This window comes from Gobio gobio (genome assembly GCF_949357685.1).
Source record: "Gobio gobio genome assembly, chromosome: 3".
In the NCBI taxonomy this organism is placed as follows: domain Eukaryota; kingdom Metazoa; phylum Chordata; class Actinopteri; order Cypriniformes; family Gobionidae; genus Gobio; species Gobio gobio.
In genome coordinates this window covers 25,894,349-25,921,174 of record NC_137099.1, presented here as the reverse complement: position 1 = coordinate 25,921,174, position 26,826 = coordinate 25,894,349, and the positions used below count along the sequence as shown (strand labels likewise).

At 36.6% G+C, this 26,826-nt stretch overlaps 1 protein-coding gene across 4 annotated transcripts in view; it reads left to right on the top strand.

Moving 5' to 3' along the window:
* The first annotated feature begins 984 nt into the window (after positions 1–984).
* Positions 985–26,826, top strand: part of lcorl (ligand dependent nuclear receptor corepressor-like) — a 56,056-nt gene continuing 30,214 nt past the window's right edge. For 2 of the 4 annotated variants that reach the window (XM_079811776.1, XM_079811775.1), the window contains exons 1-4: positions 985–1,112; positions 14,283–14,348; positions 16,855–16,934; positions 17,226–17,355. In XM_079811776.1, the coding sequence (XP_079667902.1) occupies positions 1,016–1,112; positions 14,283–14,348; positions 16,855–16,934; positions 17,226–17,355 (373 nt within the window). In that variant the 5' untranslated portion in view covers positions 985–1,015. The remainder of the gene's footprint in view (positions 1,113–14,282; positions 14,349–16,854; positions 16,935–17,225; positions 17,356–26,826) is intronic. The other 2 variants (XR_013816151.1, XM_079811777.1) reach the window with 1 other exon arrangement.

Here is a 26,826-nt window from a genome sequence, read left to right as displayed (position 1 = left end):
TATACTAAGTGTTTTTTTTTTTTTTTTTTGAAAATGTAAAAATGCAGAAGGTTTTCTGTGATGGTTAGGTTTAGGGTAAGATTTAGGGACTAGAATATACAGTTTGTACAGTATAAAAATAATTATATCTATGGAATGTCCCCATCAAACATGGAAATGTGTGTGTCTGTGTGTGTGTGTTTGTGTGTGTGCGCGCCTGACATAGATGCTCAGCTGGGCATTAACTCCATCTGTTGTCTCTGAGTGCCTTCCTCTTTCTGGACAGTTGGACTTCACTCGTCAGTGTGTGTGTGTGTGTGTGTGTGTGTGTGTGTGTGGTTGTCACTTTAGTGAAATGGGGGAAGGGCAGACACTGATGCTAAATTATGGAAATGTAAAGACAAAAGGACATATGCTTATAATTCCTTATTCACCATTAAATGCTAGAGCACAATTAAATGAAGAAAATAATGTAGTGTAATTTTTACCTTTTAGAATTTAGTTGACATAATGTGATATCTGGTTGATTCTCCTGACTGGTAAAGCTGCTTATGTGGCAATTATGGAACTCCAAGTGAATTACCATTACAAACAATCAGCTTCTGGTTGATGATTAAAGAGTACAATCTGTTACATAAGAGCTGATAGTTTATGAACACATTGTAAAGGTCTAAACAACTGTGTGACTGTTGTTACAGGTAAGAATAGAACTGGTACAAGAGTTGTTTAGATGACAGGTGCTGACATGTCATCTTAGCCTTAAAGCATGTTTGTAGGCTACTAATAAACACTGTAGCTAATGTAGTTCACCAATAGATAATATACCATACCTCAAATAGCACACAGTAGGGTATTTATCTAGCAATTTTCCTCAATAAATGCACATAGCCACATACTTGGCCGGGGGGGGAAGGATGTTTACATCGCTTAGCCCCGCCCCTGGCCTGTTTTGACACGTGTCAATCAATCGGAACCGTGATATGGATGACGTTTGGTGACGTCACACTCAGAGCCGGGGGGAAGGTGGACGGACAGAATGGCGACCCAGTGCCGGAGCTCCAAATGCACGGTCGAAAGAAAAGGATTCCGGCGGGAACTCGACTCGTGGCGACATAAACTCGTCCACTGTGTCGGTAAGAACAAAACACCCCGTGCACGGAAAAGCAATATTTGTGTGGTTCCATTAGCGGACGTATTACTCTTGGACACCCATTCGCGAGTCTCGCGCTCGCTTTCTTTCTTGCCTGGGTCTCGCGGAGCTCCCTCCCCCAGCCGCTGTTAGCTCGCGGAGTTGCTAAGCGAGATTGTGTCAAGTTCAAAAATATCATTAGCGTAGAGTCGTCGTCTGCGCTAGCTCTGGGTAGCATTTGTAGCTTTTAGCTAACAGATAAAACGGACGGTCAACACCGGCTCCATTTTCTTTGTCCCTACTTCTTGATTTCTCGATAACCGAGGTAGCTGTGCACTCACTGACCCATTTCTGCACCGAATACCGATGTACAAATGACTGTGTAATTGTATTATATTAATAAAGTATCAATACGGTCCGGTTTTTGTCATTTTCCCCCATTGCCCCTTGATTGTTGACGAAATATCTAAAAGTACTAAAATTTTAAGAAGCCATGAGAGAATGTTTGTCTTTAGTGAAATATTGAACGTTCCCTGTGCGTTTGATGTTTTGAAAGTGTGTAGTTAAACAGATAGCCACTTTACTCTTTTAAAATGTGGTAAAACAGTAGTGTTGACAAATGTTTAGCCGAGATGACGGTGGTCAGCGTAAATCCACACGTTCACATGACTGTGCTGCGTAAACGGATCACTAAACCTCAGTTTTATGTGAAATTAGTGCCATTAATTTGATACCGTAAACATAAGAAAATTCACATTTCATGAATTAAAATATTAATATGTAATAATACTTTGTCATCAAATACATATGCAGTAGTTTTTCTAGCAAATATACTCTAATCTGTTGTAACAGGGTTGCAAATTAATTGACTATGTATTTAACTGTGCTAATTAAAATAAGCTATTTTAAAATAGTTTTTTAGAACTACAGTAGAGAAGAATTGATCAATCAATATGAAATTTCTGTCATTAATTACTCACTCATGTTGCTCCAAACCCGTAAGATCTTCGTTCTTCTTCGGAACGCAAATGAAGATATTTTTATGAAATCAGAGAGGTTTCTGAACTGCCCATATGCAGCAGTCATTGCAACTTTCAAGGCCTAGAAAGGTAGTAAAGACATTGTTAAAATATTCCATGTGACTACAGTGGTTCAACCTTAATATTATGAAGCGACAAGTAGGCATGTGCCGGTATAACATTTTCATGTTCCGATTAATTGCTGAAGCATTTATCACGGTATACGGTATTATCACGATATAAAAAAAAACTTTTTTGCAAAAAAAGTGTTGTCATACTATTGGTGCGTTCCATTATGGTCAACGATCCGACTCGGCCCTCGGATATGACGTCACTTCCACACTTCAAGCGTTCTGGTATGTTTTGCGCGTCCGAGTCGGAGAAAAACATGGACGGCGCCTCGTCATGCAGTGCGCGCTCCACACTCCGCACACACACTTGGTTATGCGCCTAATAATAGCTAACAATAATCTAGGTTAACGTTATCAAATCAAATCATGCATTTTCTAACGTTACCTACCGCGAGTCAGCGCTGCGCCAGTTTGAAAAAGGCGGGTACAGGACCCTTTTTAATGAACGTTTGTTGTAGGTCTACTAGGCATAGAGATATCTGAACATCTTTGCCAAATGAACATTTAAACAACTAAATCGGTCCAAAAACAATGAAAACAATTCATACTTACAAGTCACACAGGTCGCAGCCATCTTGTATTCCGATTCGGAATTCTTGCTCGGTGTCCTCACGGTTGTCCAAACTTCCGAGCGGCAAAATCCAAGGAAAGGGGGCGTGTTGGTGCGTGTTGCTAGGTAACGTCTGTCTTCCTAGTCGGAGCTCCGACACGGATAAATAATAGAACGCAGCATATAACTAGGGATGGGAATTTTTGTCAATTTCTCATTTCGATCATCGATAGGTCTCAAAAACGAGTTCTTAAGTAATTGGGGCGGGGCTTGTGTGGGGGGCGGGGCATCTCCGTCATGGAGATATGAAACTATTGTAAGAGTGTTAAGAAAATTAATGTTGACAAATACAAACATCACATGTCTATGAAAACATGAACATATGACTAGAAAAAATAACTGCTAGATTATGATGCATAAATGTAAAATAAAAAAAGAAACATCTAAAAACAAAATAACCGTCTCAAATAACCCAATCAATCATATCATTGTAATTGAACTGAAACTGTGAATAAACAGCACCCTACATAGCTTTGCTAGCAGGTTAATAAACTCAACCAAACGCACCCTATATTCGATTAATTACTTGCATCAGCACAGAAGGACACGAATGCGCACGTGAACTTGGCCGTGCTCGTTTTTACACATTTAGAATGCGCTCTTCCCTTAACAACAACGCTGATTTTTTTAAAGTCAGGGCGATCATCGTTTTCATGATCGATCGTCGCTGTCACATTCGAGTACTCGAGTACTCAATCACTGTTGCCCATCCCTTACTATAACATGTTTAATAACTTTTTTATAACAAAAAGAACCAAACATTTAATTACAATAAAGCAATACACAAAAATGTATAAAGTAAAAAAATATTTTAAACAGATTAAAGTGCAAAATAATTATAAAGAACAATAGGGAACACTTTACAATAAGGTCTTACTAGTTAATGCATTAACATTAACAAAGAGCGAATAGCAACATTTTTACAGAAGTTATTATTCTTTTATGACGTTAGTTTAAAAAAGCAACTGTTAGTTAATGTTAGCTCAGGTCCGTTAAATAATACAGTTACAACTTTTGATTTGAACTCAGATTAATAAATGCTTTAGAAGTATTTTTCATTGTCAGTTTGTTAATGAATGAACTAATGTTAAATAATGGAGCCTTATTGTAAAGTGTGTGACTAAACAAAAAAGAGTCAGAACATATTCAAACAAAATCTAGGGCATGTCATTTAGTCCAGATTAAAATTAAGTATTAAGTTAAGTATTAAGTATTTGGTTATGTGATGAGCACCGTGGCGAATACAGAAAACTGAATGCCTAAAACTAAATGAATGTAGCGCAAGTGCTTTGCTTGCGAGGATTACCAGGTAAACGGCTGCATTTCTGCTGTTTCATCAGCGCCCTCTGCTGTCAGAGAGTGAGAGTGCGTCTCCCTCACTCGTTCTGCCATGCGCTGCTCATGCACGTTGGGTTTGTTTACATCTGTGCGCGTTCCTCTTTGACGTGTTGTTCATTTTAAACGGTTGATGGGTAAGGTATTCTTAAAATGCATTCTAAAAATCTGAATAATTTGTAATAAATAATTATTCACTGTATTTTGAAGTGCCCACGATAACAATATCATGCATGTTCATTATTGTGATATATCGTATTACCGTATACCAGCACATGTCTAGTTCCATGTGAACGCCTTTCGGAAGTATCGATATACAGTAGTGATAAGAACCCATCTGAAGCGGAGTACGCAGAATGAGCTGATGAAGGGAAAGTGCATGATACAATTTGTCCTAAACATGACACATGCTTTATATTAAGGGCTTTTTAAATAACTGGTAAGATAGTTAACACGTATAGTTTAAAGCAGCTTGTCCTGTCAGATGCTCTGAGAAATTGGCTACTTGTGCTGACAGACAGATAGCCTAACGTACTTGCGGTGTTTAATGCGTTTGAAATGTGGTGCTTTAATCAGTGCATAACATTTCACAGGTATATTCTCCATCTGCAAATGTTATAAAGTCATGCTAATATGTCCATTTTGCTGTCCGGTGAGTGCAAGCTTTCTGCATGTGAATCTCCGCTAAAATTCAGACGCGCACCAAACAAACAGCGCACAATAGAACAGGAACGCAATAATTCTGACTAAAGTATACATATTTCTAAAATATTTAATGTTGAACAATAAATGTGCCATATGTGGAATTTTAAACCTACAAGTATGTATATTTTTATGATAGTGACCATTGTAATGGGGTAGTGCTGGGCGGTATACCGGTTCATACCGAATACCGGTATTTATTTTTTTTATGATATGAATTTTGATGATACCGCAGTACCGGTATATGTCGCTTTAACAACGTTCGGAACGTGGCGCAGCGCGTCATTGTTTGAGAGGGGACCCATTTCATTGATGCACTGTATGGCTGAATCCTATACCCTCATTCACTATTCCCTACGTTATCACATTTGAAGGAGTGAATGAAAACGTGCGTGAAGTTGGACAGCGTTGTGTGTACATCGGCTGTACACTCGTTATTGCGGTGCAATGGGATATAATGAGTGCACTCCAATAGGGTTTCGGACACCACTACAAAGCGCTGTCCTCTCCAAATAATGCCCTATTTGAGGTTATGGGGGCGATTTCGGATTCAGCCCTTGATTACAGCGGGGAATTCAAACTACACGCGGCACGCGCGCGAGAGAGAGCGGTTTCTGCGCGGAGCGCCGCTATGGGATTAACAGCGTTCTCCACATGGATCATATAGCACTGATTTAGACCGGAGCCAGCGCGTTTAAGTTTTTAATGGACATATTTCATATACTCTACTGCTCTAGTCTAGACATGAACCAGAAGCGTGCGCGCATATTTCATCACGTCTTATTAAAATGAAATGTATGCACTGATTACACTGATACAACCGTGTGTCTAATCACGAACGCGCTGACACAATGGATTATTCTGCTACACAAAAGACAATGATGTAAATGAATAAATAAACTGACAATTCAAAGAAGAATGGGCCAAAAAGTAACTGCTTTATTCTTTCTATGTTAAACTGATGTGTCATTCGTTCAGAAAGTGCTCTCTTTGATATCCACGTTTCTCCTCGTTTTGGCAGTTTGTTGTTATATAGGATTAGATTTTTAAAATGCTTAAGGTGCCCTCAACTCAACTTTTAATATTCAGGTGTCTGTAAGTATGACTCTGAGTGTGTTGCAGGTCTTTGTTTTATTAGTTGTTGTCTCTCCACAGCATCATTTTATGAGGCATTGTTAACCTGTATTAACTCTAGTGTGGAGTTTTTCTACAATATTCACTCATCATGACAGTAAAACAGGGTATTCTAGTGAATCTCCTGCAGTATTTCCTCTCTCAATCAGTAGAAAATGTGATTAACACCCGGTCATGCATAGGGGAAAAAAATACCGTCATATACCGTGAAACCGATATAATTTAGAAAAATACAGTGATATACATTTTTGGTCATACCGCCCAGCACTATAATGGGGTAATCAAATATAGACTAATATGCTTTTATTTTTAGTTTAGTCAATTAAAAACAAAATTATTATTACATGCCTACATTACATTCACTGTATTTTTTTATAGCCTTCAATATCAACATTGTTTTTAGGACATCATTGGGCAGGATGTGAAATTAAATTATTATTAAAATAAATACAGATTTTTTTTTTATCCAAATAGAAAAACGTAGAAAATACCAGGATATATACCGTGTATCGCCATTCAACCAAAAAAATACAGAGATATGATTTTTTCTGGCCATATCCCCCATCCCTATTAAGTGTCCTGATATGCATAGTGTTATGCAGAAACCCCATTTTAAAGGCATATTAAAATGTTCACTGTATAATGAATAATTTGTGATTATTTAGTACCCTGTTAAAAATATTGTTGCATTACATAATTACCATAAAAATAACACAAATATAATAAAGGCAACATCTATACATGGATTTCTCGGCGACGTCATCACTGCTTGCGCACGCACCCGAGAGGCAGAAAGAAGAAACCTCTCGTGTTGTAGGTTGGTAGCGGCGTGTCTGTAAGTCAAAATGCCAAGGAGTTGCTGCGTGGTTAATTGTACCAACAGAGCCAGTGCTGGGTGCCTGATGTTTAACATACCTAGGGGGAAGCATGCGTTTGCCAAAAAATTATTTTTGTTATTGCAGGTACATTTTGATAGGTAGACCTACCCTGCCATGCATTTGCAGTTAGCCGTGAGGATGTACCCAAGGGCCTTGTGGACATACACCCAGGCATCATAAGGCTTGGCTTTAATCCCTTGCCTTTGACTAGGGAGCACACCTGACCTCAACACGCAAAAATCCGGTGCAGCATCAAAGTATTTATCAAGCTGCACATGACCGCACGTAGTTGTATGCATCGAGGGATTTGTACGCTCTAATACTTTCTCTAGTATACACACTTGGTGTCTGAATTAGATAATTGTATATATCAGGCGATTCAATTGCTGGCCATTTTTTGTCATCCACAATCCACAGATCGTCATGTATAGCGTAAGGATCTGGCAAGATCTCACCATTGCTGAGAGTAAGTTTTTTTATATATATAATCGGCACGGTCGGAGGTACTAAGGCTTCCCACGTAATCCATTGTCAAATATTTTATTTACAGTTTAGTATTTTGTGTATATATGTGCAGTCATGAAATGTGGCACGTAAATAAAAACAAATTCGCGCTGTCCAGTAGATGCGGCTAGTACATTACTAGCCTAACATGATCATTCATACATGTATCACAGCAACACTGCAAAATTAAAGACAGACAAACAGATCCAACTAAAATCACGTTTTATTGAGTCAGCAGTTATATACAAACAATAAGGAAAGCTTCAATACTTAAGGTTGTTGCAGTAGCGGACCAGCTCAGCGATCTGTCTTTCTGCCTCCAGGATGCGCACGCACCCTGTAATGTTTGTAAACAGGAAACCCGTGTATAGTAATTTTTTTTTGAAGATTTGGGAAATGAAGATTTGGGAAAATAAATAAGAGATTCCATGTTCAGTAGAATAAAAGTAAGAGTAACCCTATTGTTAAATTCGTGGAAAATCTGGTGACCAGATCGCAAAACGAAAAGCTTAAATTTAGCTCACCTTACAAAGCCTACCTCGTTCGGCATGATTCCATATGTTGATTCCATGGCTGCGATGTAACATTTAATTGCGAACCTATTATTTCTTTTGTAAATAAAGCTTTGTGCTTCACTCGTGTCATAATATTCACGTAAAAAGTGTTTTGGCCGGCCACTGCCGGTGCTACTCAGCCACCGCGGAGGTGCGGTTGTCACGTTTACCGGCACAGCCCTATCCACCTGTCACTAGAAATAGTTGAATAATGCAAAAAAAAAAGCCTTTAATCTCGGGGCATGTAGTAAAAAATATCTGAAGCTGTCTGTCAGTTCAGTATGATAATATAGAAGAACAATGGTACATTTAATAAGAATACATTTTAATACTAAATTTTGATAACAAGGTTGCGCTTTTGACACTCGCGCTGCCTCATGAGGAGAACAATCAGAACTGCCTCAAACAATCAAAACAAATGGGCGCAGTTCACACAGAGAAATTCAGTTAACATACTGCAGTAAAAGGTTTTTATATTTATAACATATTAGGGTTGGGCGATGTCCCCTAAATTGGCAGTTGACGATGTTTACAGGAAAACATTGTGATGGTTGATGATATTGTGGTGACCCACAAGTAAAACTGAGAGACATTCACCCAGAGACTGTACCTTTAAGGGAGCGGGGTTTCTAGTTAAGCGCTTCCGGGTTAACGTTGTGTGACTGTTGTTTACATCTCGCTGTACAGTAATGTGAATTATTGAAGTGGATAGTAAAGCTGACTCGACGCATCTGTCTCCCGTCTCCTCACTTATAACACTCCACAATATCGTCGTTTGGGGGGTGGGGGGTAAATAGGTAGATAATATACTATATCTCTTTACATAAATACTATTTTCTACTTAACTATCATTTCGTTTCGAACTGTGGCGCGTGTATTGCAACAGACGGTCACATTTTCCGGGGTTCTTCTCCGACCCCAGTACGTCTCGTGCTTTTATTTATTATGGGCTGCATATATCTTCTGTTAATGCGACCTGGTTCCCCTCTGTCCCAAACACATATGCATAATAACATGCTGTATATAGGTAGTTTGCATGATTAAAGGAACATTAAAGTTAAGATATGCCTCTAGCTTTAATCATTTAAATGTGTCTTTGAAGTTTGGGCAAAAACTTCTGGCAGCTTTAGTCGTTGTTTATGCACATCTTCAAAATAGACGACTAGTTATACTATATTAAAACTATGCTGAAAGCTCCTGTATGTGAACCTTTTGCAGATAAATACAAGTGCATTTTCGTTTACTATTGACACAAATCAATAAGTAAATCATACTCAACTACTATAGTAAACAACTTTTCCTAATTAGGCCTACTCTGTATACATTTTATGATGAATAGTATCATTATATATTATGTTTAAAAAGCTTCTTGTGTTCATATATTTCATTATAAAATGGCATAGGCCTACTATGTACACTACCCTTCCTGAAATACAATTAATATTGTCATCATTCATTGATTTCATGTTAAAATAATATACAAATTCACTACCCTCTTTGAAATACAATAATCAGTAAAAAAGAATCATAAGATTAATCCAGGAAAATAATCGTTAGATTAGTCGACTAATCGGAAAAAATAATCGTTAGATTAGTCGACAGAAAAAATAATCGTTAGTTGCAGCTCTAATAGATGCCCAGAATCACTATAGTAACTGCATGTTTTACACAGGTCAGTTAATTGCTGTTCTTTTAGCCTACGCGCTGATACACACACACACACACAGAGAGACGGCGCGCGCAAGCCCCGAAGCCGCGCCCTGAAGGTAGACCTCTTTCACCTGCGTCCTCGCAAAGCTTTGTCATTTGTAGGTGGTTAAGCCCTGTCAGTTTGAACATTAAAGCGAGTTTCGACCATCAGATGTGTATTATGTTGAACTAATGCCTGATTTATTGTGACAAATGAACACTCAGACAGAAGCTCACACATCACGTGAAGATCGCGCGCAGAAACGCAGGATCAACGCTGTCCTGTGACTAAAGTAAAGTCACTAAAGTAGCTTAGAAACTCAACTGTTATTTTAATACCTTTGAAGTAAGTACAAACCACAGCTTCATAATGAATAGAGACAGTAAGAGTAATTCACACACACAATCACTCTCTCATTAATGCATTCAAATAAATGTAATATAGGCCTACAGTGTTAATTTATCTGTATCTGATGTACAACAAACAGAAATCTGCTCCATAGGTTGCATAAACCGTTAAGACTAGTCTTACAAGTTAGACATACATTTTTTTCTTTAAGACTGTTCATAATTTTTTTTAAATCAGTTACATAAAAACATAGACTGGCCTAATTTGATACGAAAAGTAAGACTGAATGCCACTTGCCTAACTGCTAGTGGCTCATACTAGATCTTAAGACACTGTCTTAACATAATGGCGTAGTTTATGCAACTGGCCCCAGAACTGCTGAAAGTCAACCGTTTCCTTCAAGTATTTTAAAATCACAAAGAAATTAACTTTTTCATTAGAAAAAAAAAATCCACCTTTTAATAGTAGAAAATATTTACAGTACAAACCTTATCAGTGAACTTACTCAACCTTATTAGGGCAAAAAAAAAGAGAAGCAAAATAATCGTTCATTAATCGTAATCGAGGTCAAATGTTCAATTAATCGAGGTTTTTATTTTTGGTCAAATCGTTACAGCCCTAGAAGGCATGCAGGTATGATGTTCATTCTATTAATCAGTTTTCATGTTTCAATAACAGTTCATGATGTATTGTGTATTTGCCATGGTAACCCCTAAAAGCTACTTTATTTTCACTGTTATTTTATTTTTTTAATTAGTGTGGTGGCTACTTTATTGTATTAACAAAAACTGCTATTTAATAGCTCTAACTTAAGGCATCTTTACACAGCAAACGCGGCACGGAAACCAAATCTGAAGCAGCATAAAATCACAAAAAGGAGCATTTACACAGACCGTTTAATGCTTCTCTGAAGCAGCATAAATGCATTTACACAGGAATTTAAATCGTGGGAAACAATGCTTTGAACATTATTATTTTAAAACTACAGTTTTAACGAAGCTTTATAAATTAATAAAAAAAATAATGAAATGATAAACAATGAAATAAAAGAAAAATAAGGAATTTTACATTATTTTCCTCTGTATGCTATATATAGGTGCTTTGATTTGTCACAATTCTGTACTGATAGGCTACTGTAGGCTACGGTATAGTTATTTTATATTTCTTAATAAAATTGTGACTGGAACAAAAACTATAAAGAAATTATCAATTACACCCTGTAGATCACCGCAGGATTAAAAGTGGTCAAAAGTTTTTTTTCAAAGAGCCAGAAAGTCACTTTAGAGCAGTTACAACTAGGGTTGGGTACCGAACTTGGTACTTTTAAGGGCACCGACCGAATTACGTCGGTACTACCGAGTACCGATTCACATTAAATCAATCTGTACCAAATTTCGGTACCTGAGAAAGCATATTGTGATATAGACTATGTCTGTGAATATTAAACCGCAAAAAGACCATTTAAATACGATTCATGCGTGTTTCTGTGCGAATGAATGCGTAGACGCGCGGTTTACAGTCTACGGGTTTACCACACACGCATGCACACACACTCAGAATCGTGTGTGACTGTCGCATGTTTCCATCTCTGCCTCTCATATGAGGACATGAACGCATGAACGTCATCTCTAGAGCCACTGAGTCACTTCATGAACATTTTACCGTTTCAATTGAGAAAAACTACCGTCATATCCTAAATAGGGGTGCTCCGATTGATCGGCAACCGATCTCGATCGGTCGATAATCGCTTTGGGATGATTGATCGGCGGTCTCCAAAAAGGCCGATCTCATGAACCGATCGCATGCTGACGACACATAACCCCGCACCTGCCGTGAGAGCTAGGGCATGATATGCAGCGACACAGTCTCATTCTCTTTCCAGCGCGGGTAAAATAGTTATAATGCTGAAGGTGAGGTACAATTCATATTTCTATATTAAATAACTTACGCAGTCATTTGAAAACTTTCTGTGGGACGTAAGTTCACAAACAGCGCGCGTGAATCACCGCGTGCGCGCTCTCTCTCTCCCTTTTGAAAATGCTCAAATGGCTTCACATCAGCGCATCGCATCTGCACTAAAATCGAGCTGCACAGTTGACACAGGATTTGCCACTTTGCACAATCGAGGCAGTGTCGTATCGTAAAACTAAAGTTTATCATTTGCATTTATTTTTGAGTCTTGCCAGTGTTCAAACCGCTCAGCACTCGCGCGCACGGTCTGGAGAGACGAGTGAACGTTTGTGCAACTGCATGTATCCGTGTTCGCTCTTAAAGTGACAGCTGTCGAATAAACTGCTGCTTGATGAACCTTTATGACACTCGCTGCTCTTGAATGACTAACTTTTGCAACCTTAAGTGTAAGGATTAATCTAATTTAATCTATTCGGGGAAGACCAATATTAATTTACATTTGATTTCTTATTAAATGTCTTTAGTATTTCTTACCTCAATACTAATGTTAGACCTACCTGAAAAATTGTTTTTAAAAACAAAAATGCACTGCATGATCAAATATTTAGGTGAGATAATTATATACATTTATTATATACATGTATTTGGGTAAGATGGCCTACAGTAGCCTTAAGTTATCTAATTTTCTAAAATTAACACTTTGTGGTTCTTCAAGATCTTGACTCAGTTAATTTAGAGTTAGTTTAATTTCTACAAATGGTGCAAACTCTGCAAGATTATAGATAAAAGATTGCCTTTCCCCTGCCATTCTGTGATCGGCAAAAAATGCTGATCGGAGCATCTCTAATCCTAAACACACAGAAACTCAGAATCCCGTCAAAATAAAAGTTCGGCTAACTTGACAAATAAATTACTGTTGTACAGTAGAATTTAGATGCGTCTCAATGTAATAAAAATACTAACACTAATGTAATAATAATAAATTATCAAAACTTTATTTTTTTTTATATATTAATTTTTCTTCATGTTTTAATTTTAACCATATAAAGCTCAGTGGTGCAGCACTTTGTTTGACTTAAAAAAAATAATTAAAAGATACATTTAATTAATGTCTTATGTCTTCATTTGATTTCCAGAAAATACATAACACATAATTTGTGGGAAAATAGTAAAAGTTTATCATTTGCATTTATTTTTAAGTCTTGCCAGTGTTCAAACCGCTCAGCACACACACAGGCCATCTCACAAAAAGCTTGCGAGTACAAATTACGCTGAAATGGTCAAATACACACAATATGTACTAAATTATCGTCTTGACGAGTATGCACGTAAACCCCGTCGTGACCCGCGAGTGAACATTCCCCCATTGTCAGAAATAAAATTCAGGCCCTGAATGAATGTTTGTAAAATTCCCTATAAATAATTCTACATGATAAAAAGAAGGCTTCAAATAGATCTGTATAGGTAATCGTATCAGCAGATACTGCTTCCTGTGATCAACGATCTGGGATCGGCTCCAAAAATCCTGATCGGAGCACCCTTACAAAAAGCACAACCAGTTTTATTAATAATGTTACCCTGAGTGAGAAGTGTTACCAGAATTTGTTCTAATTAAGGTGAAAAATAAAAGTTTTGTGTTTAATGTAATTTGTTGATAAACAAATTAAAACATATGGTATCGAAAAAAGTATCGTTAGGAACCGGTATCAAAACTGAGGTATCGAAATTGGCACCGGATCGAAAGATTTTGAACAATACCCAGCCCTAGTTACAACAAATGAACAATGATAGCGTTTCAGGTAGGACAGCAGATATATCAGCAAATATCGTTCTCAAAGAGATTCTTTTTGGAATTTAATATAACAATGCACAATCACAGTAACGACTGGGTTAAGCAGTGGGTTAAGCAGTGCGTTGGTCTGCCAATCTCTTCAAACAAAGATTACAAATGGCGAATGCCAATTGATTGCACGACGATGACTGTTATTTTGGTGGTTTGCTTGACGATGTGAGTACAGGACTCCGCCGCCTTAACTCGGCTGTGTAAAGAGCCCATTATAGGCCTATTTGTTCATCAGTATTAAGTCATATTCATACAATTTATATGTTTAAGTAGGCTAAATGGGACATTACGTGTGTGTGTGTGTGTGTCATCAATTTTTTTTAAATAAATTTGCTTTTGTTTTTTCAAACATTATGGAAAATGGTAAAATGAGTACATTTCTGACTAGTCTACAGTGGAGGCATTCATTATATTTGAGTCTTTTCATTTGTGTAGGTTTATGATAATGTGCTTTTCTAGAGCACTTTTTACTCTTTGGGATTTCATGCTGATAAGATGGTATTGTTTGTTTACAGGGTTTGAAAGTATACTGGAGGGAATATATGGACCAAGGCTGCTGCAAGATCTCAATATATTTGATGGTGAGTTTCGTGTGTGTGTGTGTGTGTGTGTGTGTGTGTGTGTGTGTGTGTGTGCTCTGTCTTAGAAAATTCTCCCTTTCTCTCTTGAGCTTGAGCATATATATTAGCAAAATATTAAATGTGCAAAAAAAAATGTAAAAGACTAGTATTTTCCAAGTTTTCTAGCAGCAGCACCACTAACTTTTAATTGAATAGTCTCGCACATCCCTAGCTCAGTGTCACACATTGTAGCTGGGTATCGGCAAGTACCCAAATGTAAAGTGCTTGTGTACTTGGTCTGAACAAAAAGTGGTATCGGTGCAGCCCTACAATAAACTAGGGATGTCAATTTACATAAATTCCCATAATCAGTCATTGTTTAAATTTAACGATCAATTTAACATTTAGCCTTTTAAATCCAAAGCAGAGGGTGCTACAAAATTATCACTTTGCTTAAACACTTGCTTAAAGGGTAACTCAACCCCAGCTCAGAGCTTAACTCCACCCACTGGCAATATTTGAAAAATGCTGGAAAAGTGGGCAGAGCCCAGCGGAGACAGAGGGACGAACCGGGGGGTCGTGCACCTGAGACCAGCAGTGACGGATTGATTGACAGCTGTCTGACTCGCGAGTTGCAAAGATGGAGAAATACTGGCATCACTCCAGTCATTGCAACAGAGCGGTAATTCTCCCCCACCTTCACATGAAGTGGAAGAGGGTGAATTGTCTGTAGACACAGACCCGGAGCCTTATCAATGCAAGCCGCTGGCTCAAACTGCGTTAACTCCCGATGCCCGCGATGATAGCAAGGCAGCATCGCAAGAGAGAATGAAACAACTGACCTAATCTATCAACAGTCAAATCCTTATACTGAATGCCACTAAAAATGAATCAATAAGCAGCGCAGGACCAAAAAGTTCAAACCTTTGAACCAAAAAGTATTGTTCTTTACCACGGCAACCACTTGCGTGTCAGGGTTTGAAAGTGCGTCTCAAGAATGAAAATTATCTTAAACTTAAAATTAAAAGGATGACGTGTACTGACAACTGCATTATTTAACCGCATTTTCTTCATTACAATGTTAAAGCAAGTGTCAAATAAGTTCCATTCATAATGTTTCTACTTAATGTAACATGACAGTTCATACTGGAGTGAAGCCGTTCTCATCATGTGATTGGGGAAAACGTTTCTTAGGGCGTGGTGAGCTTGTGCAAGGGGCGTGTGTAGTGAGCTGTTGGAAGAACCATCATACGTCACGATGACCTACAACGTCCAATTGGAAAATTCATCTGCATCAGCCACCGTTCAACCTTAAGAGGGCAGCGACTCACCATACACCATAAATTATAGAATTAAAACACTTTATACCCAAATGTCAAAACATTTACTCGAATCAATGAACGGCATTAATAAAGCCCCAGTCTTGCAGATCATTAACTAAAAAAAGTTGGTTTAGGGCTTAGTTACCCTTTAACAAAAACAAAATGTGTATTAACAAAATAAGTTAAAGCTTAGAAGCTTGTCTTTACAGTGAATAGAAGGAATATGACCATCTCTTGACAAGTGCTTTTACATTTGCTGACATATTAGAAGTGCTCTATTTTCATAGTGTGAAAAAATAACTGTTTACATGAAAATGTAATATGTAAAATCATTGAACACAACAGATAGACTTGTCATATATTGTTGAAAGGTCTGAATAAGCAGAATACAACAAGCATATTTGTTTCAGTTAGAGACCAAACTAAAACAAATATTCATATGGAAAAGCGCCACCAACATGTTTCTGTTGAAACTTTCCAAAACATAAACCATATTAGATCACATCTTTTATTTAGAGGAGGTGGCTTCGAATGAGCCCAAACACAACACTTATTACTTGTTTATTCTATGTAATTTTTGTGGCATTTACACAAGTAGTTCTTATGTTCAGTCACAACTTTTTTGTAGGGTTTTTTGGACCCTTGGTTAATTATGTTTCAAAAGAAATGGCTAGCCTACCAAATTCATTGCATGGCTTGAAGAAATTAGGTGTGTTCAACTTGAAGCGGTGCTGGGCAGATTGATCTGTGTATAACATCAGAGTTCCACGAGAGCAATTCGAGAGTAAATGCCTTAATAAATAACTACGGCGTGCGCTTCATTTTTCCACCCGTCTGCTGCATGTTTTGCCCATGAGCTGCACATAACTCAAAAAACTACGCACTCTAATCCTTGCTTAATCGACCATCGCTAAATTTTGATTAAATTATCGACAATTAATCTATTTGTTGCGCATTGAGGGATTTTTTTCTGTAAATGTGCTTCCATCATAGTTCCATCATAGCACGTCGTCTTATCAGATAAATGTATCCACTTCAATTGAGCGTAAAGGTTTTTGTTTATATTTACATTTTTAGAATTTACGACTAGTATCTTGCATCTTGGTATTTCCATCCAGTATTTTTTTAATTCGATACCCCAAAATGCGCATAAAAGGTGGATAAAAACATAGCTACTGACAATGATTCATCTGATTCTCCCTCAGAGTGTGAACCAGAGGCTGTGGATGATTGGTCCATGGATGCAAACTGCTCCTTTTGCAACCTGCAGCTAGAGAAACTGAATGTAAGTCAACCCTCAAAAGCAATAAAAAGATGTTTATTATGGAGTATAAGCTGGCAAGAAAAGGCTTACTTTGACATTTGTATAGAACAAATAGTTCTTTGTTTAAGCAGCTGTTTTGGATGTTTGTTAATGCTGTCTTATAATAAATGCTTAAACAAGTCGTAAGCACATACAGTGTAATTCATAATAATGGTTCACAACTCAAGCCTGTGAGACTATAATCAACATTTTTGGATGTATGTGACGTGTCAGTAACTCTAGTCAACTGAATATTGCATGGGATTTTGACAGGACCATCCTGCTGTGGCCGTGCCCGGGTCGCCACCCCCTGCTGAAACCCCCCCACCTCAGGGCCTTTCCACCTCTGATAAACTCCAGTGCCAAGCAGACCGATTCCTCCATTCTATATTTCGAAAGAAGGGTGAGAAATAAATTTTTATTCCCATTATTCATACAGAACAAAATCATTGACACCTATTACATGCTGTACAATTGCACTACAATTGTCTTCAACTTGAGGGTCATGATCCAAAAATGTAAACCTATAGCAGTAAAATGGCGAAATGAATGGGCTTATCAACATTCAGGGCTCGAAAATAAGGACTGCCCAATGGACTTGATCGCTTGAACGATATATTCACACAATTACGTCAAAATGCCAGCATTGGCAGGTATCCTTGTGAACAGTCTGTCTTAAGTGAACGTAAACCGTTGAGAAATAAAGCTTGTATCATTATATTGGATCCATGCATTGTCTTAAAGTGACAGTAGTCTAATATACCTGCTGCTCTGTTTTTTTGTTAATCAAACAAAGAAGACAAAGAAATCACTCACTGCTCGAATGAATAACATTTATAACTTTATGCAGTGAAGACTGCAGGGTTATTTTGCATTTGATTACAATTGATTTCTGCAAACCACTGTTAGACTTACCTGAAAAACTGAAAAGCACTTTTTATTTCATTTGTATGTTTGTTCTATTATATTTATTTGTGCTACTCCTTGTAATTATTTGTTTATTACTGACTGCTTGCTTGTCTTTAACAATATTTGAATTTTATATAAGAGAGGCTAGTAATTTTTGGCGTCATTACCTTCTTTATTAAGGTTACATTGGTCAAAAACTATGAAAACAATAACTAGGCCGGTATTCTTTTTTTTTTTTTATAACTTTTTTTTTAAGGTGGGGCAAAATTCAAATATTGCAAGTGAACATTTTAACCACTGGTCTGACTAGGCCAGTAGAAAAAATCCTTTGCGTGGAGCCCTGACATTTAAAAGGAAGTAGAAAAAAGTTTCATTCATGTTGTTGTTGTTGTTGTTGTTGATGATGTCAGTGGCCATGCATTAATTCAAACTCTGCAGTATTGTCTTAAATTGTCACTTAGTAGAAACCAAGCAAAATGCTTAGGCTGAGATGCCAAATAATTTTTTACTGATCAAAGATCACAGGAGATGCATATATCACAAAAACACTTTGTAGAGCAAGGCAATAGAGCACATTTTCAAACAAGATACAATAAACCACAAAAACATCTAAAGCAATAGAAATTAAACATACAATAAATGAATAAAAAAAGAAATAAATGGAAATAAATAACATTAAACTGGAAAAAAAAAAAAAAATCATCTTCAGGGAATCAGGAGGTAACTCTTGTAATAGAACCATAATTTATTTTAATCAACAGAGCGTTTTAGCAGCTTTTTAAATTATGAAGTAAACTTTAAATCGACACACAAAAGCCTAAAATTGGGCTTAGAATTTAAATTTATGGAGATGAAACTGGCCACAGAGAGTCATTCATCTCTTTTGACCCTGAGTACCAAATTCAAAACCAGTACATTCATTATTTCAAAAATAAAAAGTTGTAAGCAAAGAAAATAAGCCAAGTTACCTCTTTCTAGAACTCCTTTGCATAATCACATTCAAAAAGCAAATGTTGTATTGTTTCAAGATTTGAATTTCAGAATATGCACTGTGAAGAGAGTTACAGGGATAGTAATTATGAAGAATTTTTTAGTTAAGTTCTTTCAACTTGTCAGGTATCAGAAACGTATTAATGCCAGGGGGCGGACACACACACGCACACAATTTAATTTTAAATATATATAGTGTGCGGGAAGTTTAACAGGAGTGCAAATGCAATTTTTTGTTCATTTAGCCTACATTTCTTCATTTTTAGCATTTAGTAATTTATTTGTAATAAACACTTTAAGTGGCCCATTAAAAAGTATTATTTATATTAATATTTGTTGAATTATGTTGTTAAAACATACACAAGGTTATATTGTGACCGTTGCGGTGTGCGTAGAATGAATGCGTATATAGCGGTAATAGGCACTCCCTGGAGAGCGCCTTTCTGAAGATTCCGTTCATGAGAGCCGCGCGCTCAACCCAGAACGCCCTTTGTGATGTATGCTGGTTCGAATATAGGCCTATCTGAAATAAGTAGGGCTGCCCCAACTAAAGTTTTTTTTCTAGTAGTTCAGCCATTGTTCATGCATTTAAGCCGTTGTTCATGCGGCGCTGGCACCTCCGTGTCATTGTCTGCTATATTTGCTTATTATTAATTAAATGCAGGTAATTGGTTAATAAAACATTGGTTAAAATTAAGAAACAATTTATACAAAACGAAATTCACTTTAAAGAAAGGCTTTCAACAAAACAAAACTTAATGAAGCGGTCAAAATCATTTCTGACCCCTATGTCTTCTGACATATTGCGCATCTTATGTGCCCTGTTCACTTTTCATGAATTTAAAAAATAACATTATAATATTTAAACTTCAGTAATATTTAGGTTCAGTGCACGCGTGTAATGTTACCGAACGGTTTCCGGGTGCAATCTTTAACAGTTCACAGTCGGCTTGTTTTAAGCGCGGAACACACTTCAATCTGAGTTCCCACACGAACATATTAAGTATTCAGTCCATTTTATCACGAAATTCAAACGATAAATGGCATTTTGACGCTATGTGGCATGACTGATCACGGATCACAGTTCAAGCGGCCGCGCGACGTGCACGTGCGTGAACGCGATCATCTCTGAAGGCGATCGATCATCTCTTACTAAAGAATAAACATGAATGACCATTTGAAGGTAGGCTGAGGATACATTACAACTTACTGTCACGTATCATATGTGGTGTAATCTCTAAATCAGTGTTTCAATGGCGGAAAGACCTCAATATAACTGCTGTAAACTAAATGTCATGTAACGTTAACATCACATTTACCTCAGGCAGTCATTCAGTGTCCACAGAATTGTATTCACTAGAGAAATCAACTCTTTCACTAAATATATGACCTATATTAGCCTATATATTCATTATATTCTACTTAACCTGTTAGTGATGTCTTGATTATTTCATGCATGTTAAATAAACCTGTCATGAAAATGACAGACACTGTGTATAAATTATTATATTTCAACAACGAATTGGAGAAAAAAACTATTTTATAATTAGATTTAGAAGTTAATGCAAAACTGCCTTATGTGAAGTTTACATGTTTGTATGCAATGTTGATTATACCTAAAATAAATAACTGAATTTAGGCTAATAGTTTGGGCTCTGTTGTTAGCCTTTAATATTAATGTGCAAGTAATAGTTTACAGCAATATCTTGAATACACTTTTAGATATAATTTAATTAATTCAAGGACGGACACTTTTTTTCTTCTTCAGTAAACCACTGTTAAAACCAGGGCTTAAAAACGGAAAAAATGTAAATCGGTTCACTCCGAGCAGAATCGATATTATAGCGTTTCCGTTTTTGTGTTCCTCAATAAACATTACTGTTCCGAAAACGGTTTGATTAAAAAAAATACCGGTTAATAACGTTATTTTAATTTAGTCTACTTTAAACAAATATGTATAAATAGACTTATTTTCACTTAATAATATAACGCATGGTAATTAAACTTGAATATTTATTTCATAACATTTTTAAAACCACAACAGAAATACATGCATTAATTACAAAGCATAAACAGCGGGACAAATATTGACCTGTTTTAATGGAGCGTTAGACAATCGAAAGTGGCCCTCTATATGCCTAATTCTTTTCAGAAGAGTGATAACATTCTTTGTACATAACTTTTTTTCAACATGACTTGTTATAAAAATTGCATGAATAAAGAATAAATAAACTGGATAACCATTGCTCTTTTAATGCACCGTCAACTGCTAATTTCAAAGCAAACACTGCGCAACACGTCCTTGCATCATATAATCAAATTCAGTCAGATAATAAAGCTTGATCATTTCATGCAATATAACATACCATTAAAAGCATCAACCGTCTGTATAGAAAACATTGACCTGTCCTGTATTGGCAATCTGAAAGACTATAGGAAAAATGTTTGATAGATGCTAGTAACCTACTTGGATAGGCTTAAACGGAATCCATAAACTAGCCTAAAGGCTGCAACATACTCCGCGAGAACAGAGAAAAAAGTTCTCGCTCCCAGGGCTGCCCTGGTTTGGGAGTTCTCGCAGCTCGTCCTCGACACATCGCCTGAGCAGAACTTTTTTCTTGTGGGTGTCCGAGAACTATTGTGTGATTGGTCAGAATTTTATAGTGACCGGGGTTAATGCGGAGAAACGGTGATGTTCGGCACCTGCTTTTCTCGTGAGGTATGGAATGTCCTGGCCAGAACAAACTTTGTTCTTGCTCTTGCCACCTCGAGAAAACGAACAAATTTCCTGATTCTTGCAGAGTATGTTCCAAGCTTAAATCAGTCTATTTGAGCTTAAAGTCCGTACTGCTTATTTAAATGTTCGAAAAGAATGTCCTCCAATACCTGCACATTCGTTGTAGACCTCAGCGGGGAAAGAAATGTACTTGAGGCATGAAAATGCGCTCACACTGACTTGCGTACCTGTAGATTCATAGATGGTGCGCGGGCATTTCACTCACGCTTGATCCGTCAACGTCACATGCAGTACTACTCAATTCATTATTGGTCTCTGCCAAATTAAAATATTAAAGAGAACGATAAAATAACGTTATTAACCGGTTAATGGTCATTTCATATTAACGTTTCTGTTCAGAACGATTCAAATTGATTTTGATTTCGTTTTCGTTTTTGTTCCTCTTAAAATTTAGTTCGTTTCCGGTTTTCGTTTTCGTTCCTTGAACCGGTTCGGAGCCCTGGTTAAAACTAAAAAGAAATTTTGTAAAACTGCTGTACCGAACCGTGATTTAAAAACAGATATGTACCAAACCGTCAGTTTTGTGTACTGTTACACCCCTACAGTCAGTCTTGCGTCACAACACTCCCCCCCCCCCCCCCCCCCCCCCCCCTTGAATTTGGCTCGCCTTACAAAGCTACCTCTTTCGTTCGGCATGAATCCATGTTTCCATGGCTGCGATTTAACATTTAATTGCGAATCTATTATTTATTTTGTAAATAAAGCTTTGTGCTTAACTCGTGTCATAATATTCACGTAAAACAGCATTCACATACAAAAAAAAAGTGTTTTGGCCGACCACCGCCGGTGCTACCCAGTACCCACGTTAGCTGAATATTTTATAATATATGTTTAGTAAGCAGGATTTAATGGCCGCATTCCTGCACTTATTAAATGTGATTCAATTTGGAAGTAATCCAAGTATTCAGAATACATTACTCAGATTACGGAATACGTTACAAATTACATTTTTGGGCATGTATTCTGTAACGAAATACGTTTGAAAGTATCCCTCCCATATATATATATATATATATATATATAATATAAATAATAATTGTATGTTATTTTTATTTTTTCTTCGTAACAAGCTACGAAAATGACGATGTTGCTGGGACTCCAAGGTAGCTTTTTGTCCTTTCACCATGCAACTTGAGCGATCACCCTAGTGACATGCACTTGGAACACAAGTTAGTGTATATTTAGTAAATAATAGTGATGTACCGAAATGAAAATTCTGGGCCGAAACCGAAAATTTAGGATGCACTTGGCCGAAATCCGAAACTGAAGCCGAAAATGGCTTCTTTTAAAAAAGTATTCTAAAATAGTATGTTATGTATGTTATGTATAGCTTGAATTTAATGGATCTGAAATTAAAAGAAAAAAAATCACAAACCAATAAAATAATCAAACTTTTATTAAGTTACATGACAACCTAAAATATATAATTTTTTTACAATAAATATAAATAATAATACCAAATAATATTATTCTTCAAGTTTTATGTTCCATCAAATAAAATAGTTTTTTAACAGTTGTGCAAAAAAGATCCACAATTATCTGAATGACTGCACAGAAAATCACAGAATGGTTCTCATTAAGAACATGAGATGCTGCACTGAATAGTCTGTCTGTGCACTGTTTGTGCTGGTGCTTGGGGCAGATAAATAACCTTCGTGCAATCCGCGCAAGCCATGGAAAGCCTTCATTCGCGCGCCAGTAGTCAAGGGGATTGTCGCTTCTGGCAATGGGTAGTTCAGCTGGATACGTCTCTATTTGTTCTCATACCGCTGACATGCTTAATCTTTGATAGGCAGACGTGTCGCGGGATAACCGCTCGACCTTGAGTGAAACTTAATAGCACAACGGCGAGCGCGTCGAGTATAAACGCCTCGTCCATTTGGGGAGGAGCGCGTGCAGTCAGCGGAGGCTCGCGCTGCGGAGCCAGGTGAAAGTATAAACAAGCGCTTGCGCACGGATGGGAGGGGCGGGTGACATTCATTTTCGGTTTACGTTTTCGGCAGTTTTTTTTTTATTTCGGCCCGCAACCGATAATGCCATTTTCGGTCGAACATTTTCGGTGGCCGAAATTTCGGTGCACCCCTAGTAAATAATATTATTATAATAATATTTTGTAAAAATACAGCTCTTATTAGTTTTTAAAAGTGTACTAATTAATATTTAATCAAATGTCAAATTATTTTGTGGCATAAGGTGAAGTGAGAGTTGGGCTGGGGCAACAGGGGGCGTGGCGTGTTCAGTTTGACATATCGCGGTTTGTACCGTGGGTGGTGTATTGCGGTTTTTCAGTTTGGTTTGAATATCGTGTGTGCGTGTGCGTATATATATAGTAGTGCACCAAGTCTTAGTAAGGATAATACCCTCCCCCACACTTCTGGATTTCATACCTGCGACACAGACAGATGCTCCAGACACGCCGTGGAGGAGACGGGATATCTGAGGAAAAAGTAAGTTTGATTTCTTGTGCAAGGCTCTTAATATAATTTGGTGCTGTTTATTTAACTTGCATATTGTTTGTACACATTGTAACATAAAGTCGTCATTTTATTTCTATAGCGCTTTTCACAATAAGCGTAATCTCAAAGCAGCTATGCAGAAAGTATAGATTAATGTACAAAAATGAAGATAATATATAAATTAGGGCTTTTAGATTCCTAAGAGTCTCAAGATCATGTTTCAAGGCCACAGTTAGGATAGCAAAGGAGACATTTTTAACTGTAATCCACTTATAAACTTCCCTAATTTAAAATGTTCTTTCTAAAACTCCTTGTAAATTCACCAAGATATTTAGCTAAATTTTGGCAACACTCATTTAAGATAGCCAGGAGTTGCAGCTAATTAGCGGCCTGCACATGCAGTCATGTGGAGTCTGAGGCCGGGCAGGATTCATGCCGTTTTATCACACTAAACACCAATATTATGTTTCAACAAAGCAAGTGGGAAGTTTAACAAATTCAGAACACAATTTTTCTACTTCTATAATGCAGATTTCAAGACCAGAAAATAAATGACATTTTCAGTCAAAATCTTATGAAAATGTCTTGGCTCATGTCACAATGTCAATTACTTTAATTTGTACTATTGCAGTTAAAAATACAGTGTAATGTTATGTTAGACCGTGATGTTTGACTGTCTGTGACACTTCTGCTTGCAGGAAGATGAAACTAGTCATAAATCATCTACATATGGCAGCTCTGGTTCCACAGGTGAGATAATGAGAAGATACAGAACACATTTTACTCTTTTGTTGTATGTCAAATGCATCAAATATTACTTAAAATAATTATTAAAGCTTAAATATGTAGTAGGGCTGTCAAAAGATGAATTGCATCCAAAATAAAAGTGTTTACATAATATAATTGTGTGTACTCTGTATAATTATTATGTGTGTATAAATATATATAAATACACAAACATTCATGTATATATTTAAGAAATATTTGCATATATATATATATATATATATATATATATATATATAATATAAAAATATAAAGGTTTTATAAATAAATATAATACATATAATATAATAATACATATAATACATTTTTCTTAAATATATACATGCTTGTGTGTGTATTTATATATAAATAATAATTATACACAGTATACACATATATTATGTAAACATAACATTTTGGATGTGATTAAACGCAATTCATCTTTTGACAGCTCTAATATGTAGCTTTATGAGCCAGAGTTACCCAGGTTTTTAAAAGCACAATCTTGGACAAAAAGAAATATCCAATATAGCCCCCCATGCTCCCTCCTTTTTATTATCTTGCTGCACCCTTCCTCCATGCCAAGTTCATGGATGTGCATGACATTCAGTCCTTCAATCTGGCATGGCTTTTAATGGCGTCTTTTGTTTATAGATAAATGTTGTAATGAATTACCGGTCAGTTTAAATAGAAGTTTAGAGGCCATTACAGTACACACTTTACATGCTTTAAGTGCTTTTAAGTGGCTCTGATGTCCACTACACTGGACGTATGAAATCGAGGTCCTGTTTAGTAACATAAGTAAGTTTAGTAAGTCATATTCTGATTTTGAAACCCCATAATCATTTCCCTAGATATTGATTTACAACAAACTATTTGAAAATTAGATTTAAAGGATAATTGCAAAATATGATCATATTTCTATAAGACTGTAAAATTTGATCATTCAGTCAGTGCCAGCCATATTTAGAGACAGAAGAGGGTGTGGTCATGGTGAAACATCCAAAATGGTATCTCTGAAAATCCCTGAATGTGCTCTTTACAGGACACCCAGACTTAAAAATGTGACGCGTAGGGTGTCAGAAAAAAATCACTGAAACACATCCACTACAGTTAACAAAATGCTATGCTTGAGTCTTGGGGATATTTTGTTTTCTTTTTGCATTAAATATTACATATACGCATGTAATATAATGTGTATTTCCATCACAGGTTTGGTCTTAAATTTCACGTAAGGGGGTATTAAAAAGGTCTTAAAAAGTCTTACATTTAACTTGTTCAGATCTGTAGACACCCTGCATGAAAGCCAGCAAACAAGTCAGTCAGAGATCGCAGATTCTACCCGACTTAAAAGCAACACTCCAGTACCCATTTCAACCGCTAGCTGTCAATCTTACATACTGCACATTAAAGGGATGATTGTAATACTATCTGAGGTGAATTTATGTAAATTTACATGTTTTTTGTTATAACTTGATATGTAAATTTTCTTAACGGTCTTATTGAAAAATAAATCGGATCATCTGTTAGAAAGTAAGGAAAGTGGATAATTTGATATGTTTATTTATTATGTTGATTATATTTCATATATGAAAATGTTCATTTCAAAAAACATTTTCTGTATTTTTACTTTTTTGTTAAACATTTGAAACGCTTTCAAATTGACAGAAAATTTTGTATTGTGGCATTAAACAATATAAATACAAGGCTCAATGTTACGGATTTTTCTACTCAAATTAAAAACAAATAATCAAATTACAAGCAATAGCACAAATAAATATAACAGAACAAATAAAATAACCAGGTTTTTCTTGTAGGTCTAAACTAGATTTTTAGGTACAGAAATAGTAATCAAATGTAAAATAAAAATCATCACTGCATATTCTTCACTGTATAAATATAGATTAACCTTTATTAAAGTTATTCAGTCAAGAGCAGTGAGGTTTTTTTTCTTCCT